The following is a 21,518-nucleotide window of genomic DNA, read 5'->3' as shown; positions in this document are numbered from 1 at the left end:
ATCAGAGCTGTTATTTTATTTGTTTAAGGGATGTGGACTTTGCTGGCTAAGCTAGCACTTATAATCCATCCACAGTTGGCCTTGAGTAGGTGTTAGTGAACTGCTTTCTTGAACCTCTGCAATCTATTTGCTATCGATAGACACATAGTATTTTTTTTCATCAAAACACTCCTTTTTTTTTCTTTTTTTTTTAACCCCCACACTACCGCCTAACAGCGGTAGTGCTTATTTTTTTAGACACATAGTATTATTAGGAACACAGGAAAATTTGCATAGGTGTAGGCCATTCAGCCTGTTCCATCAATCAGTGAGATCATACAGATGTTGGTGTCCCTGTTTGTCAGCTGCCCTTGACCTTGTAGATGGTGATGGTTATTGATTTAGAAGGTGCTGTTGAACATGCTGGGACAAATTCCTGTAGTACATCATTGAGGGAGACAATGGCCTAGTGGTATTGTTGCTGGATTGTTAATCCAGTGACCTAGATAATGTTCTGGGAACCCAGGTTTGAATCCTGCCATGGCAGGTGGTGGAATTTGAATTCAATTTTTAAAAATCTGAAAATAAGGCTCTAATGATGACCATGAATCCACTGTCGATTGTCAAGAAGTACCCACCTGGTTTACTAATGTCCTTTAGGGAAAGAAACTGCCATCCTTACCTGATCTGGCCTACATGTGACTCCTGACCCACAGCAATGTGGTTGACTGTTAACTGCCCTCCAGGCAATTAGGGATGAGCAACAAATGCTGGCCTAGCCAGTGAAACCCTCATCCTGTGAACAAATAAAGCAAGATGAAACCTTGTATATGGTACACACTGCTGCTAGTTTTTGTCATTATTTGGGGGAGTTAGTGTTTATGTTCGTATTGGCGGATGTGGTGGCACTCAAATGGCTGCTTTGTCCTGAGTAGTGTCAAGCTTGTTAAATGTTGATGGAGTTGCTCTCAACCAGGCAAGTAGAGAGTAATGCACAACATTCCCGACATGTGCCTTATAGCTGATGGATGTGCTTCTGATTAGCCTCAGCAACCAAGGCCTTCATCCTTTATAGAACATAGAAGAATACAGCGCAGTACAGGCCCTTCAGCCCTCGATGTTGCGCCGATCAAAGCCCACCTAACCTACACTAACCCACTATCCTCCATATACCTATCCAATGCCCGCTTAAATACCCATAAAGAGGGAGAGTCCACTACTGCTACTGGCAGGGCATTCCATGAACTTACGACTCGCTGAGTGAAGAACCTACCCCTAACATCAGTCCTATATCTACCCCCCCTTAATCTAAAGCTATGCCCCCTTGTAATAGCTGACTCCATACGTGGAAAAAGGTTCTCACTGTCAACCCTATCTAACCCCCTAATCATCTTGTACACCTCTATCAAATCACCCCTAAACCTTCTTTTCTCCAATTCCATGTATTACTGCAATCTGTGGAGAGTTTTACCCCTAATTTGACTAGAGTTCCTTGATGCCATACTTGGCAAATGCAAAATTAACAACACCAGGTTATAGGCCAACAGGTATAATTGAAAGCACTAGCTTTCTGAGCACTGATCCTTCATCAGGTGGTTGACAACTCTCTCACTTTCCACTGCCTGAAAGTGTGACGGGAGAAGATGGAATAATAATGTTCAAAATGGAATTGGATATATTCAGGAAAGGAAGAATTTGTAGCACTTGGGAAAAGAGCAGGAGAGGATTGAAAAAAAATTGCTTACATCATTAAAAGAGCTAACACAGGCTCAATGCATTGATTGACTTGTTTCGATACAAATATTTCATATTGAGTAATTCTTTTGGTTCTACTTAAAATTGTTGGTGACTGTGCTACTGTACTATTAATGGAAACTCTTTACACAGATAATTGGGTCCCTTTCCAAGTTCCTGCACTAGAACAGGAGAAACTTTAAGGAACTGGATTAGTGGTGCTGGAAGAGCACAGCAGTTCAGGCAGCATCCAACGAGCAGCGAAATCAACGTTTCGGGCAAAAGCCCTTCATCAGGAATACAGGCAGTGAGCCTGAAGCATGGAGAGATAAGCTAGAGGAGGGTGGGGGTGGGGAGAGAGTAGCATAGAGTACAATGGGTGAGTGGGGGAGGGGATGAAGGTGATAGGTCAAGGAGGAGAGGGTGGAGTGGATAGGTGGAAAAGAAGATAGGCAGGTCGGACAAGTCAAGGAGACAGTAAGTGAGCTGGAAGTTTGAAACTAGGATGAGGTGGGGGAAGGGGAAATGAGGAAGCTGTTGAAGTCCACATTGATGCCCTGGGGTTGAAGTGTTCCGAGGCAGAAGATGAGGCGTTCTTCCTCCAGGCGTCTGGTGGTGAGGGAGCGGCGGTGAAGGAGGCCCAGGACCTCCATGTCCTCGGCAGAGTGGGAGGGGGAGTTGAAATGTTGGGCCACGGGGCGGTTTGGTTGATTGGTGCGGGTGTCTCGGAGATGTTCCCTAAAGCGCTCTGCTAGGAGGCGCCCAGTCTCCCCAATGTAGAGGAGACCACATCGGGAGCAACGGATACAATAAATGACATTGGTGGATGTGCAGGTGAAACTTTGATGGATGTGGAAGGGTCCTTTAGGGCCTTGGATGGAGGTGTGGGCACAGGTTTTACAGTTCCTGCGGTGGCAGGGGAAAGTGCCAGAATGGGAGGGTGGGTCGTAGGGGGGTGTGGACCTGACCAGGTAGTCACGGAGGGAACGGTCGTTGCGGAAGGCGGAAAGGGGTGGGGAGGGAAATATATCCCTGGTGGTGGGGTCTTTTTGGAGGTGGTGGAAATGTCGGTGGATGATTTGGTTGATGCGAAGGTTTGTAGGGTGGAAGGTGAGCACCAGGGGCGTTCTGTCCTTGTTACGGTTGGAGGGGTGGGGTCTGAGGGCGGAGATGCGGGATGTGGACGAGATGCGTTGGAGGGCATCTTTAACCACGTGGGAAGGGAAATTGTGGTCTCTAAAGAAGGAGGCCATCTGGTGTGTCCTATGGTGGAACTGGTCCTCCTGGGAGCAGATACGGCGGAGGCGGAGAAATTGGGAATACGGGATGGCATTTTTGCAAGAGATAGGGTGGGAAGAGGTGTAATCCAGGTAGCTATGGGTCCGTTGCTCCCGATGTGGTCTCCTCTACATTGGGGAGACTGGGCGCCTCCTAGCAGAGCGCTTTAGGGAACATCTCCGAGACACCCGCACCAATCAACCAAACCGCCCCGTGGCCCAACATTTCAACTCCCCCTCCCACTCTGCCGAGGACATGGAGGTCCTGGGCCTCCTTCACCGCCGCTCCCTCACCACCAGACGCCTGGAGGAAGAACGCCTCATCTTCTGCCTCGGAACACTTCAACCCCAGGGCATCAATGTGGACTTCAACAGCTTCCTCATTTCCCCTTCCCCCACCTCATCCTAGTTTCAAACTTCCAGCTCACTTACTGTCTCCTTGACTTGTCCGGACTTGTCCGACCTGCCTATCTCCTTTTCCACCTATCCACTCCACCCTCTCCTCCTTGACCTATCACCTTCATCTCCTCCCCCACTCACCCATTGTACTCTATGCTACTCTCTCCCCACCCCCACCCTCCTCTAGCTTATCTCTCCATGCTTCAGGCTCACTGCCTGTATTCCTGATGAAGGGCTTTTGCCCGAAACGTTGATTTCGCTGCTCGTTGGATGCTGCCTGAACTGCTGTGCTCTTCCAGCACCACTAATCCAGTATTTGATTTTCAGCATCTGAAGTCATTGTTTTTACCTTGAAACTTTAAGGAAGTTCACCCCTTATGAAATTTCCCATGGAAAATTTATAAAATGCTAGCTTTTGAACTGGAGAGTATATCACTTTTTGATAAATCTTTTGAGGACATTTCTCAAAGCATTTCTTATTTTGAAAAGAGTTAATTGAAATTTTTTGCTTATGGTCTGGACTAAAACCCATAAATTCTCATGACAATAGGTCAAACATGGACAAAAGAAACACATGGACAAGAATGCCTTTTGTTAACTTAACCCCCTGACTCCCCACAGCAGCATTCCTATCCTAGATGATACTCTACGGTCAATGTGATCAACACTAAAACTGGACTGGTTATGCAGAACTTACACCACCCAGTTGTCAAATTTCTGTCTGGAGTATTGTATACAGATCTGGGCATCACTCTAAAGGAAGAATATGATGAGAGAAAGAACATTTTTACACAACAAATAGTTCAGGTTGGAAATGCATTACCTAGGAAGTGTAGGGAAGCCAGGTTTAATTAAGGCATTCAAGAGGCCATGAAATGATTATTTGAATAGAACGATGTATGATGGCATGGGGAAAACACGGAATGATATTCAGTCATAATGCTTTATGGAGAGCCGATGCAGGCACAATGGACCTATTGGCTTCCTTTTGCAATGTCGCACTTCTGTGATTCTGAATGGGATGGTCACGTTTCCTGCTCTTTCCACTTAACTTGGGGCCATGTAGTGCAGAAAATTCTGGGCCTGAGTGCCATTTTATAGCAGCCTAAATAAACAACTTTTTCTTGAAAAACTGCTGTTAATAATTAATTCTTTGTGCGTTAATCCTCTGCTTAATGAACTTTGTTCAGTAACTATCTCAGTACTCGAGTGGGATGTTCTGCTTTGACTGAGCTCTGTCATCTCAGAAATAAAGGTTAGATTATTGCAGTGAGATGAAGTTGTAAACATGCCTTTTGATTTTTGTGATGTTTTTCTCAGTATAAATGTATTCAAATTGCTTCAACCACACCCCTCCCCACATGACGACCTATCTTTCTCTAGTGTTAATTCAAGAAAATTTACTATATAAATGCTAGTTGTAAATACTGTTTTTTTAAAATCAGATACTACCTGTATGACAGTATTGACAGTGCTAGCTATTTTTTATTTTGGAAAAAGACTGTTTATTTAATGCTGAATAGTTTGTTCTAAAATAATGTTCCTGTAGTGACTTTTCGGTATGTGAGGAATGATTAATAGTTCTCTTTTCCCTCAGGCTTATTGGGTTGACTCTGTGTGTTGGTTCAGAGGATTTAAAATGGGCCTGTAACGATGCCGGGGATACCATGAGCAGTGTCACACTACGCTATTTCTGCTATGGGTGCCTCTTCACTTCAGTGAGCTGGACACTATTCCTGTTCATCTACTTCAACTTGAACAATGAAGGCTACACCTTTGGCACTGTGCCCTTCGAGGGGAGCCAGCAGGCACAGTGGAGATTCCGGCCACAAGTTACCAAAGGCCCCACACAACTGCTTGAATCTCAGCACCGTGGCAATGTAGACAACCAGTTTATGAAACAAATGCTGAGCAATTCTGAGAAAAAATTGTCACCGTTTTCAGAACTAGGTGAGTAACCTGTTACAAATCAGTTAGAGGTCAGTAATGTGATGTTTAGTTTGTGACTGCTTCTGAAATGAAAATTTATTTATGAAATACAACAGGATCTTGACCAGATGGGCCAATGGGCTGAGAAGTGGCAAATGGAGTTTAATTCAGATGAATGCGAGGTGCTGCATTTTGGGAAAGCAAATCTTAGCAGGATTTATACACTTAATGGTAAGGTCCTAGGGAGTGTTGCTGAACAAAGAGACCTTAGAGTGCAAGTTTTTAGCTCCTTGAAAGTGGAGTCGCAGGTAGATAGGATAGTGAAGGTGGCGTTTGGTGTGCTTTCCTTTATTGGTCAGAGTATGGAGTACAGGAGTTGGGAGGTCATGTTGTGGCTGTACACACTTTTGGAATATTGCATGCAATTCTGGTCTCCTTCCTATTGGAAGGATGTTGTGAAACTTGAAAGGGTTCAGAAAAGATTTATAAAGATGTTACCAGGATTGGAGGATTTGTGCTGTAGGGAGAGGCTCAGCAGGCTGGGGCTGTTTTCCCTGGGGTGTCGGAGGCTGAGGGGTGACCTTATAGAGGTTTATAAAATCATGAGGGGCATGGATAAAATAAATAAACAATGTCTTACTGTCCATTTTATATTAATTGCTGGTTTGTCCTCAGTTTAACTTTGTTAATCATCTTTTGTTGGCTTTTAAAACTTTATACACTACATTACAATGGGATGGGCAATAAATAGTGGCCTAGCCAACAATGCCCTCATCCCTGAATGAATTTTTTAAAAATACAATACAGCACAGGAACACCTTCAGCACACCAAGCTTCCGCTGATTCCTAATTCTTATTTAGACCTCCCCCCACACTTACTGCCCAATCTTGAATTAAGAGTCTAATGATGACCATGAGACCATTATCGATTGTTAGAAAACCCATCAGGTTCAATAATGTCCTTCAGAGAATGAAACTGCGATCTTTAACTGGTCTGGCCTACATGTGACTCCTGACCCACAGCAATATGGTTGACTTTTAATTACCCTCTGGACAAGTCGGGATGGGCAATAAATGCTGGTCTAGCCAGTGATGCCGCCATCCCATGAATGAATTATAAACATATAAACACGAGGATTCTGCTCTCATCGCTCTCTGTGGTAGGGAGTCCCAAAGACTCTTCTCCATCTGAGTGAAGCACTTTCTCCTCGTCTCAGCATCTCAGTCTTAAATTGGCACCCGTTAATTCCGAGACTATGATCTTTGGTCCTAGACTGTCCCATAAGGAGAAACATGCTCTCAACATTTACCCTGCAAAACTTCTTAAGAAGCCTGTATGCTACTTGCAGCCAAGGGGACAGCCTCAGAATGATGGAATGACCCTTGAGAAGTGAGATGAGTAGGAATTTCCTCAGCCAGAGAATGGTTATTCTGTGCAACTCATTGCCGCAGAGCTCTGTGGAGGCCAAGTAATTGAATATATTTGAGACAGAGATAAATAGGTATGTGATTATTAAAGGGATCAAGAAGGCAGGAGAGTGGCATTGAGAAACATACCACCCATGATAGATTAGTGAATCCCAATTGATGGCTGAATAGCCTAATTCTGCTGTTTATATTTTATGGTCTTGATGAGATCACCTTTCATACTTCTAAATTCAAATAAGTAGTCTCAAGACTGTTTAACCTTTGCTGGTAGCACAATCCCTCTAAGCTGGGGATCATCCTCGTGAATCCTCCCTGGACTGCCTCCAGTGAAAGGAAAATAAGGGGACCCTTAACTGCTCAGAGTACTCCAAATATGGTTTCCAGCATCTTGTATAGTTACAGTAAGTCTTCTCTACTCTTATGCTCCAAATGACACCCCCCCCCCCCCCCCCCCCAAGCAAAATAAGGGCCAATATTCCGTTAACTTCCCAATTATCTGCTGTACCTAGGTGTTGGCTTTCTGTGTTTCATGCGCAGTTACCCCCAATTCCCTTTTGTTGCAGTTTTTCTCCATTTAAATAATACTATGTTCTAAGATCTGGGCTATCTCTTTGATATATTTTGAAGAGGTTTGATCTGGTCTATAACATCAGACACTATTTCCCTGTCATTAAGCTATGCTGACTCTGCTTGATTATATTATGATTTTCCAAATATTCTGCTTTACTTCCACAATAATTGATTCCAATACTTTTACAATAGGTGTTAGGCTAATCAGTTTATAGTTACCTGCTTTTTGCCCCTCTTCCCAGTTTTGAATAGGTTTATCACATGGACAATTTTCCAGTCCTCTGGTATTTCTCCTGATACTTCTGCAGATTCCAAGGATTTGTGGAAAATGGCAAGAAATGCATCCACTATTTCTGTTGTTCCTACTTTTAGGATCCTAGGATGCAAATCATCGGGACCAGGGGGCTACTCTACCTTTAGCCCTGTTGGTTTATCTAACACCACTTCTCTAGTGATAGTGCTTAATTCCTCCCCCACACTCTTTAGTATTAATGGGATGTTCAAAGTCTTTCAAATATAAACTCCCCTGTCATTTTCTTATTCCCCTTAACTGCCTTCCCAGATCCATTTTCTAAGGGGCACATGTTCACTTTGACTTCTTTTTGCTTGTCTCGTCACTTTTTGTATTCCTTGCTAGTTTTTCTGTTTTTATGATTTTGTTTTTCTATTTCTGAATTTATCCCAGTCTTCATGGCTATCATTTGTCTCCATTTACATGCTTTTTATTTCAAATACTCTTCTTAAAGTTTTAACCATAGTTGTTTTATCCATTTCTTAGAATCTTTCCTTCTTACTAGGATGTACCTTTGCTGAGAGTCATGAATTATCTCCTTAAATGTCAGCTACTGCTTGCTTACTGTCATTCCTGCTCTTCTATCAACTCAGTTCACTTTAACTAACTCTATTCTCATTTCAGTGTAATTAGCTTTATTTAAGTTAGACAGGTTATTTCTGAACAGAGCTTTTCACTTTCAAGCTGAATATTAAATTCTATCTTGTTGTGATCACTACTTCTTAGGGAATCTTTTACTTTTGAGATCATTATTTAACCTGCCTCATTACTCATTACCAGATCCACAATAGTCCGTTCCCTAGTTGACTCCATGATATATTGTTCAAGGAAGCTATGCCTAATGAATTTGTTGTTTGGGCTACCTTTTCCAATTTGATTAACTCGATTAGCATGAAGATTAAAATCACCCACAATCATTGCTCTATTCTCTTTACATGGTCCAACTGTTTATTGCTTCATAGCCTTTCCTACAGAGTGGCTACTGGTTGGGGGTCTGTATACCATTCCTACCTACGTCTTTCCCTTGCTGTTTTCTTTTTGCCTCCACTCAATGGACTGTACATCATCCAAGCCTAGATCATCTTTCACAACTGTCCTCATTTCATCTCGTATTAACAATGTTAGCTCATTAACTTTTCCATTCTTCCTGTCTTTTCAAAAGATTAGATATCTTTGAATGTTAACTTCTGAGTTTTGATCTACTTGTAACCATGTTTCAATGATGACTATGAGATCACAACCATTTACTTAGATTTGCACCGTCTTCTATCTTATTCCAAAAACTTATAAAATAAAGGTGCAAAGCCTTTAAGTCTGTTCTATTATCAAATTTCCCAATACTTAAATATTCTTTGGCATACAGATGTTCTGTCACTTCCTTTTTTCTGGTAACAATCAGTTCTATCACTAATCTGCAATCCTATTTTCTCCATTACCTTTGATTTTCTAATTTTCCATGCAACTGAACTCCCTCCCAGTCCCAACCCACACCATTTAGTTTAAAGCCTTAACCCAAGTTATGCGATTCACCAGAACTCTGGTCCCAGCATGATTCGGGTGTAGCCCATCCCATCGTAACATTTCCTTCCTTTCCCAGTACTGGTGCAAATGTCTGAAAAGGTCGTGACATTAAATGTCTTCAAGGCAGAGATTGATAAATTCTTGATCTCACAAGGGGCTATGGGGAGAGTGCGGGTAAGTAGAGTTGAAATGATTGAATGGCAGAGTGGACCCAATGGGCCGAATGGCCTTACTTCCACTCCTATGTCTTATGGTCTTAATTCAAATCCGTTTCTCCCACACCAGTCTTTGAGCCACACTTTAATCTTGTTGACCCTGTGCCAATCAGCAGGTAGTTCCGTGAAACTCAATAGTACTCCTCCTCAATTTGGTTTAAGGTCCTGATTATGCAATTTGCCAGGTCTTTGGTCCCAGCATAAAACTATAAGACAGAGAAGTAGAATTAAGCCATATGGCCCATCACGTCTGCCCTGCCATTCGATTTTGGAAGTTATCTTTCTCACCCCCATACCTGCCTTCTCCATGGAACACTGGATCCCCTTATCATCAAGAAGCTGTCTATCTCTGTCTTAAATATACTCAAAGACCTGGTCTCCACAGTCTTCTGCAGCAATGAGTTGCACAGATTAACCATCCTCTGCTGAAGAAAATCCTCCTCATTTCAATTTTAAGGGGTAGTCCGTTCACTGTAAGGCTGTGCCCTCAGGTCCTAGTGGAGTTGAAATGATTGAATGGCAGAGTGGCCCAACATTTCAATTCCCCCTCCCACTCTGCCGAGGACATGGAGGTCCTGGGCCTCCTTCACCGCTGCTCCCTCACCACCAGACGCCTGGAGGAAGAACGCCTCATCTTCCGCCTCGGAACACTTCAACCCCAGGGCATCAATGTGGACTTCAACAGTTTCCTCATTTCCCCTTCCCCCACCTCACCCTAGTTCCAAACTTCCAGCTAAGCACTATCCCCATGACTTGTCCAGACTTGTCCTACCTGCCTATCTCCTTTTCCACTTATCCACTCCACCCTCTCCTCCCTGACTTATCACCTTCATCCCCTCCCCCACTCACCCATTGTACTCTATGCTACTTTCTCCCCACCCCCACCCTCCTCTAGTTTATCTCTCCACGCTTCAGGCTCACTGCCTTTATTCGTGATGAAGGGCTTTTGCCCGAAATGTCGATTTCGAAGCTCCTTGGATGCTGCCTGAACTGCTGTGCTCTTCCAGCACCACTAATCCAGAATCTGGTTTCCAGCATCTGCAGTCATTGTTTTTACCTCACTGAATCCAGAATTGCCTGTTCTTTAGTGGGCTCACCACATGCTGTTCCAAAAAAAGCATTTCGTTGACATTCCATAAATTCCTTTTCTTGCAAGCCCACCTGATTTTTCCATCCACCTGCACATTGAAGTCCTGTATGATTGTTCTAATAGAACAGGCATGTCAGAAAGGAACTATCTCCTTATTTATTTTCTTCTCCACATCCTGACTACTGGTAGCAGGCCTGTACACAACTACCATGAGGGGTCTCTTTCCCTTTGCAGTTCCTCAAGTCTACCCAAACAGGTTCTATACCTTCTGACTCTATGTCACCGCTTGCTATCGAATTAATTTTGTTTATTACTAACAAGGCAACCCTGTCCCCTCTGCCCATCTGCCTCCCCTTCCAATAGAACATGTATCTTCAGATATTTAGTTCCTAGCCCTGATTTCCATGCAGTCATGTCTCTGCGATAGCCAGAACATTGTACTTGCCTATTTAAATCTGCACAGAGGAGAAGGTGAGGACTGCAGATGCTGGAGATCAGAGCTGAAAATGTGTTGCTGGAAAAGTGCAGCAGGTCATGCAGCATCCAAGGAACAGGAGAATCGCTGTTTCGGGCATAAGCCCTTCTTCAGTATTTAAATCTGCACTACAAGCTCATTTACCTTGTTTCATATACTCCGTGTATTTAAGTGTAACACCCTCATGTGTTGACTGCCCCCCTTCTCATTGTTGTCTCCTTATTTTCTGTGCCTGAAGTTAGATTCCTGATCCCTTTCATACTCAGTGCCTTATTACTTGTTTTGGAAACTTTAGTAACCTCTGCCGAATGCCCACCCTTAACTTTTTCAATAATTCTCCATGCAACTGAACCTACCCCCTCACTATTTAGATTAAATCCCTATCCACAGCAATTTGCAAGGACTCTGGTCCCAGCATGATTCAGGTGGAGCCAGTCCCATCATAACAATTTTTTCCTTCCCCTGTACTGGTGCCAGTATCCCATGAATTCAAACCTATGTCTTCCCATGCCAATCCTTGAGCCAAACATTTACTTCTTTATTCTTTTTGACCCTATACCAATTTGCTTGTTGCTCAGCTAATCCAGGGATTATTGCCTTTTTATTCTGCTTTTTAATTTAGGCCCTAGCTGCAGAATGTCTTTACTCATTCTGTATTTATCGTTGGTTCCTACATGGACCGTGACAGCTGGATCTTTCTCCTCCAACTCCAAGTTACTCTGCAGACCAAATGAGATATTCTAAACCTGGTCACCAGGCAAGCAACACAGCCTTTGAGATACTTATTCTTGCCCACAGAGAACAGTGTTTATTTTCCTGATTGCAACCACATTCCCTTATCTACCCTCTCTTAAATGGTTCCCTGTGCTATTGGTCTATGGTCATTCTCCCTACAACCCCCTGCTCATGTTCACACAATGAGCAAAAATCTTAAACCTGTGTGAGAAGCTCAGGACTGAGGATCCTGCTCCTACCTTCTGGATTCCTTCACAGTCATACCGTCCTGTTCCTGACTAGTAACTGAATTCAGTGTAGTTAAACTGAGGAGTGTGACTGCCTCGTGAAACATAGCATCCAGGTAACTCTTCCCCATTCTTGCTGTGTCGCAGTGTTTGAAGCTTGGACTTAAGTTCATTAACTATGAGCTGGAGTTCTTCAAACAACACTTACTGTACGTGGTGTCCACCATCTCCCATATCATACAACACATCACCTGGCCCTGCATCTCAAATGACAGATTCCTTAATTTTTTTCTTCTTTAAGTTTTGTACTTGTCTTTTAGTTTAAAATCTGTATAATATTTCTTCTATTTACATTTGATCTGAAAGTAACTTAAAAGAGTCAAATTAGCAGCTATTACCAACCAATGAACTTATGGTTTTCCTGTGTTAGCAGTCTTTGTTTAGTGCTGGGCTTCAAGTTATCCTGTAAAAATGTTGAGAGTGTAGTACTGAAAAAGCACAGCCAGTCAGGCAGCATCCAAGGAGCAGGAGAATCGAAGTTTCGGGCATAAGCCCTTCATCAGGAATGAAGCTTGTGGGCTGGGGGTGCTGAGAAATAAATGGGAGGGCATGGGACTGGGTGAAAGCTAGCTGGGAATGCAATAGGTAGGTGAAGGTGGGGGAGAAGGTGATAGGTTGGGGAAGAAGGTAGAGCAGATATATGGGAAAGGCATTGGACGTGTCAAAAGGGTGGTGCCTAGGTTGAGGCTTGGGACTGGGATAATGTGGGGGAAGGGAAAATGAGGAAACTGGTGAAATCCACATTGATCCCGTGTGGTTGGAGGGTCCCATTGTTGGAATTTAGGTGTTCTTCTTCCAGGCATTGGATAGTTAGAGTTTGTTGATGGAAGAGGCCCAGGACCTGCATGTCCTTGGCGGAGTGCAGATGCTGGAGATCAGAGTCCTCACTTTCTCCAAGTTGATTTCAACCCGATTGCAAAGAATCTACCAAAAATGCCTACCTTGAAGAAGTTCTCCTCTTAGTACAAGGATCTCAGTGAGTTCCTCTCTCACTGCACACCCCCTCGTCATCTCTTCTGCCTTGAAGCTCTTCAGCCATGTCCTGAAACAGACTCGCTACCACAGCCACATTTCCTTCCTCAGTACCTACCTACTTGTGAATTGTTTCAGAGAACACCTCTGGGACACCCGCATCAACCAACTCTAACGCCTTGTGGCTGAACACTTAAACTCCCCCTTCCCACTCCGCCAAAGACATGCAGGCCCTGGGTCACCCCCATCAACAAACCCTAACCACCTGGAGGAAGAACACCTTGGGGCTCTCCAACCACACAGGATCAATGTGGATTTCACCAGTTTCCTCATTTCCCTTCCCTCCTCCACTTTATTCTAGTCCCAAGCCTCAATCTTGGTACCAGCCACTTGACCTGTCCATTTCCTTTCCCATCTATCTGTTCCACCCTCTTCTCCAACCTATCACCTTCTCCCCCACCTTCATCTACCTATCGCATTCCCAGCTACCTTTCCCTCAGCCCCACTCCCTCCCATTTATACCGCCCTCGGCCCACAAGCCCCATTCCTAATGAAGGGCATATGCCTGAAACGTCGATTCCCCTGCTCCTCGGATGCTGCCTGACCGGCTGTGCTTTTCCAGCACCATACTCTCAACTGTGATCTCCAGCATCTGCAGTCCTCACTTTCACTTATCCTGGTAAAAAGCCTCACAAACTATGAATGAAAAAAGCAAGCACAAGGCACTTGTTCTCCATTTCAGTAAAATCCCACACTACTGCAAAGTCCCAGAAATACACAGTCACCCTGAGTGTGATCTTCCCTTCCTGATTGTGCAAAACTTTCTGATCACAGTAGGTTGAACAGCCTCTGCCTATACTTTAACTGTGTCTGAGGAATGGGTCAGTTGGACTGTTTGAGATGTGAAAGAAGAAGGAAGTGAAATTTTGATAGAAGCATATCGACAAAGATAAACGCATTGTTTAGTAGGTTTTCTGAATTTGGAAAGTATTTGCTGTAAAACATGCTAATGTTAGTGCTAAAATTACCTTAAACGCATTTTAATATGAGTATTTTTCTTACAGGTATGATTTTCAATGAAGTAGATCAACAAATTCGGGATGCTGGATACCAGAAACATGCTTTCAATATACTCGTCAGTAATCGTTTGGATTACAGTAGAGATGTTCCTGATACCAGAAACCAAAAGCAAGTTCCAACATTTAAGTTATCACCTGATTTAAAGATGCATACCGCATGTACACTTGTATGTGGCAGTGTATATTAATACCAAATTCCAAAGCTGTCACCATATCATTTTCACTGTTAGACCTGTTCTTGGTCATGTCCTTATTGCTACCCTCTTAGAGTCATAGAGTAGTAGAGATAAACAGCACGGAAACAGACGTACGGCCCAACTCATACATGCCGTCCAGATATCCTAAATTAATCTAGTTCCATTGCCAGCATTTAGCACGTAACCCTCTAAACCCTTTCTTTTATATACCCCTCCAGATGCCTTTTAAATGTTGTAATTGTCCTAGCATCCACCAATTCCTCTGCATGAAATATTTACCCTTTAGGTCCCTTTTAAATTTTTCCCCTTGCACCTTAAATCTATGCCTTTCTAGTTTTGGACTCTGCTACCCTGGGAAAAAGACTTTGACTATTCACCCTATCCGTGCCTCTCAAGATTTCATAAACCTTTATAAGGTCACCACCCAGCCTCCGATGAGTCCCCTGGGCCTGATGGCATTTATCCTAGGATCCTCTGGGAAGCTAGGGAGGAGATAGCGGAGCCATTGGCCTTGATTTTTATGTCGTCGTTGTCTACAGGAATAGTGCCAGAGGAGTGGAGGATAGCGAATGTGGTCCCCTTGTTCAAGAAGGGGAGTAGGGACAGCCCTAGTAACTATAGGCCAGTGAGTCTCACTTCTGTTGTGGGCAAAGTCTTAGAGAGAATTGTAAGGGATAGGATTTATGAACATCTGGATAGGAATAATGTGATAAAGGATAGTCAGCATGGTTTTGTGAAGGGCAGGTCGTGCCTCACAAACCTTATTGAGTTCTTTGAGAAGGTGACAAAGGAAGTGGACGTGGGTAAAGCAGTAGATGTGGTGTATATGGATTTTAGCAAGGCGTTCGATAAGGTACCCCATGGTAGGCTACTGCAAAAATTACGGAGGTATGGCATTGAGGATGCATTAGAGGTTTGGATTAGGAATTGGCTGGCTGGAAGGAGACAGAGGGTAGTAGTTGATGGTAAAGGTTCATCTTGGAGTGCAGTTACTAGCGGTGTTCCACAAGGATCTGTTTTGGGACCATTGCTGTTTGTCATTTTTATAAATGACCTGGAGGAGGGGCTTGAAGGCTGGGTGAGCAAGTTTGCGGATGACACGAAAGTCGGGGGAGTGGTGGACAGCGAAGAAGGATGTGGCAGGTTACAGCGGGATATAGATAAGCTGCAGAGGAGGTTTACCAGGATGTTGCCTGGCATGGTAGGAAGATCATATGAGGAGAGGCTGAGGCACTTGGGGCTGTTTTCATTGAAGAAAAGAAGGTTTAGGGAAGATTTGATAGAGGTGTACAAGATGATTAGGGGTTTAGATAGGATTGACAGTGAGAACCTTTTTCCGCTTATGGAGTCAGCTGGGGGACACAGCTTTAAATTAAGGGGAGGTTGGTATAGGACAGATGTTAGGGGTAGATTCTTTACTCAGCGGGTTGTGAGTTCATGGAATGCCCTGCCAGTATCAGTGCTGGACTCTCCCTCTTTATGGTCATTCAGGTGGGCATTGGATAAGCATATGGAGGTTATTGGGCTAGTGTAGGTTAGGTAGGCATCGGTCGGCGCAACATCGAGGGCTGAAGGGCCTGTACTGCGCTGTATTTTTCTATGTTCTATGTTCTATGATGCACCAGGCAAAATAGCCCCAGCCTATTCAGCCTCTCCCTATCTCAAACTCTCCAACTCTCCAATCCTTGTAAATCTTTTCTGAACCCTTTCAAGTTTCACAACACCCTTCCTATAGCAGGGAGACCAGATGGCATGCAGTATTCCAAAAGTGACCTAACCAATGTCCTGTACAGCCACAACATGACCTTCCAACTCCTATACACAATGCTCTGACTATTAAAGGCAAACCTTCTACACTGTACTATCTAACTGTGACTCCACTTTCAAGAAACTGTGAACTTACATGCCAAGGTCTGTTTGTTCAGCAACACTCCACAGGACCTTACCATTAAGTGGATAATGCCCTGACCTTCCCTACCAAAATGTAACACCTCACATTTATCTAAATTAAACTTCATGTGCCGTTCCTCAGCTCATTGACACATCTGATCAAGGTCCCGTTGTACTCTGAGGCAACCTACTTCACTGTCCACTACACCACCAATTTGGTGTCATCTGCAAATTCCTAACCTACCTCCTATATTCCTATCTAAATAATTTGTATAAGTGATAAAAAGCTGCGGACCCAGCACTGATCCTTTAGTCATGCCACTGATCCCAGGCTACCAGTCCGAAAAGTAACCTTCCACCACCACTCTCCTATCTTTGAGCCAACTTTGTGTCCAAGTGGCTAGTTTTCCCTGTATTCCATGTGATTAAACTTTGCTAACATGTCTATCATGTAGAACCTTGTTGAATGCCTTACTGAAGTCCATATAGTCAACGTCCACCACGTTGCCTTCATCAATCCTCAATGTCACAGGCCTCAAATAGCAGGAGAATGCACTTGCTGCTGTCAGCCTCCTGTTGTTAGGAGAAGCCACCTCCACCACTCTGCATGTTGCCCGCTCTTGCCGCCACGCCAGTGCTGCTGACAAACCTGTCACAGAAGGGGAGAAGGACAAAAACACCAAAAGTAAAGGAAAATAAATCAAAGGAAAAGAACAGAAGCCAAAGTAAAACAAAGAAGGAAAGCAGATTGGAGTGGATGGGTCCCTGGCAAGAGCCTGCACGCCGTCCTGTTTATCTGCTGCCATCTTGCAGATGTTAAAGGATGTGATTGTAGAGATACTGGAGGCTTTGGTCAAAACATTCTAGAGCTCACTAGATTCTGGGAGGGTTCCAGTGGATTGAAAAACGGATAATAAGACATCCCTGTTCAAGCATCTGCCATTGGAAAAATACTGGTATTCATTGTTAATGCATCTAACAGAGTCAACATGGTTTTGTGAAATGGCAAATCTTCTTGAGTTCTTTGAGGGTATAAGAAACAGAGTTGATAAAGGGGAAATGGTAGATGTGCATTTGGATTTACAGAAGGGATTTCATAAAGTGGCACATCAAAGATTATTGCAGAAGATTGGAGCTCACTATATTCGGGTAATGTATCAGTATGGATTAAAGTTTGATTAACACACAGAAGACAGACAGTCTGGATTGATAGTTTTTTTTCTCATGATGGAAAGGTATAATAGAGGAGTGTCACAAGTATCAGTCCTAAGGCTCCAATTACTTCCTATGTTATTGAATTGGAGGAGGGGGCAGAGTACAAAAAATAATTAGGGGCTCATGATGAGAAGATAAAGAATTTACAAGAGGATATACATAGCTTGAGTCAGTGGAGGTTAATGCAGTAAAGTGTAAGATACTTTGGTAAGAAGAATGAAAAGTCAGACTATTATTTTAAATGAGGAGAGACTTCAAAGAGTGCTGCATAGAGAGATCTGGATGTATTGTGCATGAAATACAAACAGCATGCAAGTACAACAAGTAATTGAGAAGGCAAATAGAATTTTGGCTTTTCGCTAAGGGGTTTGAATTTAAATACGGAGCAGTCTTGTTCCTGGGTGTTGGTGAGGCTGCACCTGGAGAATTGTATATTTTTGATCCCTGTTTTTAAAAAAAAAGGATATACTGGTATTGGAGGTACTTTGTTTTAACCGGCACCTTATGAGCTGGTGCTTTCAATAAATCGACAAAAATGATGTATCTCAAATACTGGAAATTTATTGTATTATCGCGATCTCCATGATGTCCAAATAGTCAGTTAAGGTTGCAAGTTTTTTAAAAATTCATTCATGGGATGAGGACATCGCTGGCCAGGCTAGCGTTTATTGCCAGTCCCTAATTGTCCAAAGGACAATTGAGAGTCAACCACGTTGCAATGAATTTGGAGTCACATGTAGACCAGACCAGATAAGGATGGCAGATTTCCTTCCCTGAAGGTCCTTAGAGAACCAGTTAGAAGGCTCTCTGCAGGTAAGTTTTAATTAAGGCAAGATTGCAGTATTACTTAAGTGAGTTATACTGTAAATAAAGCATAACAGTAATGTGTATTCTCCCTGCATTACATCTCTACTACTTGTGTGTGTTTTTACATTCATTCTGTGGACTTCTTGATCAACCGGAATATTAGATTAACCAACACACTCCTGGTCCCTTAGGTACCTGTTAATAAAAAGTTTGCTGCAGTTGAAGAGTTTCGCTAGGCTGGGCTAAAAGGACTGACATATCAAGAATGGCATAACAGTTCATATTGTTAGGACTTGACATGATAAGTGCAGGGAAGAATGTTTCCCAGATCCAAGAAGTCCAGAAATAGGAGTCACAGTTTAAGGATAAGCAGTAGGCCATTTAGAATTGAAGTAAGGAAAAATTCCTTCATCCAGAGTGAGCCTGTGGAATTCTGTACCACAGAAAACAGTTGAGACCAAAACATTGAATGTTTTCAAGAAAGAGATAGATATACTTTTTCAGGCTGAAGGATTAAAGGGTATAGAGGAGAAAGCCTGAATAAAGTATTGAGTTAGAAGATCAGCTATGAATATATTGAATTGTGGAGCAGACATGAAAGGCTGAATAGCCCATGCCTGCGTCTGTTTTCTGCATTTCTATTCTATTAATCATTTAATGCCGCCTTAAGTGCCAAAATTGAGTCTGCCTCAGTGCACTGCCAGGCAGTGCACGCCAGACCTGAACCATTGGTTGTATGAAACATGTGCCTACATCTGACTCCAGCAAAGTGATTGACTCTTAACTGCCTCTTCGGCAATTAGGGATAGGCAATAAATGCTGGGCTGACCAGCAACACCCATATTTGTGAGTGAATTACAAAGATAGCATGACACAACAAGCGAGGTACTTACCCAGCCTGTGCTTGCAAATCTCACAATAGTGTACAATTTACATATAATTCCACGATTGGACAACATTTGCTAAACGATCCTGAAAGTGCAAAGAAATATGCTGGCAACCCAATATAGAATGTTTTCTAGGCCTGCAGTGTTGTGCACTTGCATTTACTGGAAGTTGCATGTATTGATATTGTTTTGCAAGGTCTTAAATATTAAGTAGCAGAGTTAATGCATGGTTTTTCATAACTAGAAAGTGACACCATTGAGAATGATTGAGTACAGTAGGAGTAAGAATTGAACATTGAGGCAGTTTGAATAAGTGCAGAAAGGAGATGAAGGAAGGTAGGCATGCTTAACTGTGATGGCTTTAACATTTAAATTAACTAGGAATTATCATTAACTAGGTACATTAATCTTGAGCCTCCAATGAAAGAGTAGAAGATAAGCAAAAACACAAAAACTAAGTTGAAGATGCCAAATGGAAAAGAGATATGTGGCAATAAAACTAAAAGAATAGTTTAATGAAGATTGATGGCCATGGAAAGAAATGCACTAGCAAAGTGTACTGTTGAGTACACCATGGGAAGGGAATGTATGGCAGGGGAGGTAAGACAGAAAGGGGAGGTAAGCAATTGGAATACAAAATACAATGTAAATGATGCAAAAAACTTTGGAGGTGTGGTCTGCAGCCTCTAATGTCCATCTCTATCACGTGACCTAACATCACATGCTCAAAAAAAAAGCTGCAAAGCAAACAAAGATAAAAGGATCATCAGAGGAGATGACAGATGCAGGTGACCATGGGTGAATGAGATCTACTATGCTAATATACCATGAGGAACCTGATCAGAAACGTCCTAAACTAATTAGGTTTTATAAAGAAAAACATTGTCTCTGTCACAAGGAGAAAGAAAAAGTACATAATACTTTAAAATGGCACATGCATAAGATGATACTATTCACAACACAATGACTTATTTGGATGCAAACAGCAGACTCTTAATGCAGTATTTGTCGAAACAAAATGAAAAACAATTAGAACATATTATTCAGACAAGATAATTTTGTTTTAGCAATTGAAATTTTATTTCTTTTATTTTCAATCCTAATTATCTTTTTTTGTTGTCAGGTGTAAAGAAAAGAACTACCCAATGAATTTACCTTCTGCTAGTGTTGTTATCTGCTTTTTTAATGAAGCTATATCAGCTCTGCTGCGGACAGTACATAGTGTGTTGAATCGTTCTCCAGCAAACCTGCTGCATGAAATTATACTTGTGGATGACAATAGTGATTTGAGTGAGTCACCTTAAAATTTCTTGAAACATTTCACTTCTTTTCATCCTTCCTGGTGCCTCGGTGGCTTTTGAATTACATGGGACAGTATGTAGGCCACTTTTGGAATATTGCGTGCAATTCTGGTCTACCTCCTAAAGGAAGGACGTTGTGAAACTTGAAAGGGTTCAAAAAAGATCTACAAGGAGGGTTTGAGTTATAAGGAGAGGTATAAGGAATAAGCTAAGGCTGTTTTCCCTGGAACGTCAGAAATGAGGGGTGACCTTATAGAGGTTTATAAAATCATGAGAAGCATGAATAGAGTAAATATACAAGGTCTTTTCCTTGGGATGGGGGAGTCCAGAACTAAAGGCCATAGGTTTAGGGTGAGAGGGGAAAGATATAAAAGGGACCTAAGGGGCAATCTTTTCATGCCGAGGGTGGTGCGTGTATGGAATGAGCTGCCAGAGGAAGTGGTGGAGGCTGGTACAATTGCAACATTTAAAAGACATCTGGATGGGTGCATGAATAGGAAGGGTTTGGAGGGATATGGCCCAAGTGCTGGTAAACGGGACAAGATTAATTTACGGTATGTGGTCGGCATGGACCATTTGGACTGAAGGGTCTGTTTCCATGCTCTATGACCTGTCTCTATAATCCTCCTTTAACTAGAAGCATAAGTGAGCAGATACAAAAGGATGGATCTCAAGGCCACCTGGCCAGTAAAGTTAGGCTTGTCCCATCCCAAAAATTAACTTAACTCAATGTTCTAGTATTAAGTCAAGTCTTGAATCTGGTAGTCGGCTCCTTATTGAATTGTAACTTGCATTTATATGATGTTCATGAGTCTTTAATTTTCATTTTATTATCATATCATGCTCCATAAAACAATGCAGCCTGAAAATGAACAGGGTCACCTCACCTCTACAGTTAAATGACTAGCTCCTTCATGATTAATGTCTGTGCTGGCCTTATCAATCAGCATCTAACATTTCGACTGTAAACCATCATCATACGTGCTTGTAAAAACAGTCTGTTTCTCCTTTTTTTTTGTCAGTTAATCTAAAAGGTGAGCTGGAAGATTATATACGAAATAACTTGCCTAAAAAAGTGAAGCTTGTTAGAAACGGTGAGCGAGAGGGATTGATACGAGGTAGAATGATTGGAGCATCCCATGCAACAGGTATTGAATTCAACTTCTTATAGGTGAAATTATTTAATTGTACAAAATTATTGCATTCATTATTAGAAATATTATTTATTGAATTGAAGAT

The 21,518-nt window shown here is 42.6% G+C and overlaps 1 protein-coding gene across 7 annotated transcripts in view; it reads left to right on the top strand.

Annotated features, from left to right (window-relative positions):
- The window catches only part of galnt11 (UDP-N-acetyl-alpha-D-galactosamine:polypeptide N-acetylgalactosaminyltransferase 11 (GalNAc-T11)), a 183,245-nt gene that overhangs the window by 107,352 nt on the left and 54,375 nt on the right, over positions 1–21,518 (top strand). For 6 of the 7 annotated variants that reach the window (XR_011961411.1, XM_072576263.1, XM_072576261.1 and 3 more), the window contains exons 3-6: positions 4,987–5,339; positions 13,968–14,091; positions 20,102–20,268; positions 21,302–21,427. Coding sequence is in view for 6 of the 7 variants with exons in the window: in XM_072576263.1 (XP_072432364.1) it covers positions 5,057–5,339; positions 13,968–14,091; positions 20,102–20,268; positions 21,302–21,427 (700 nt within the window). In the remaining variant the exon portion in view is untranslated. Of the gene's footprint in view, positions 1–4,588; positions 4,645–4,986; positions 5,340–13,967; positions 14,092–20,101; positions 20,269–21,301; positions 21,428–21,518 lie in introns of those variants that run through there. The other variant, XM_072576259.1, reaches the window with a different exon arrangement.

Source organism: Chiloscyllium punctatum, chromosome 8 (genome assembly GCF_047496795.1).
Source record: "Chiloscyllium punctatum isolate Juve2018m chromosome 8, sChiPun1.3, whole genome shotgun sequence".
NCBI classification, from domain to species: Eukaryota; Metazoa; Chordata; class Chondrichthyes; order Orectolobiformes; family Hemiscylliidae; genus Chiloscyllium; species Chiloscyllium punctatum.
Note: the sequence above shows the minus strand (reverse complement) of the source record. Positions and strands in the feature narration are given on the sequence as shown.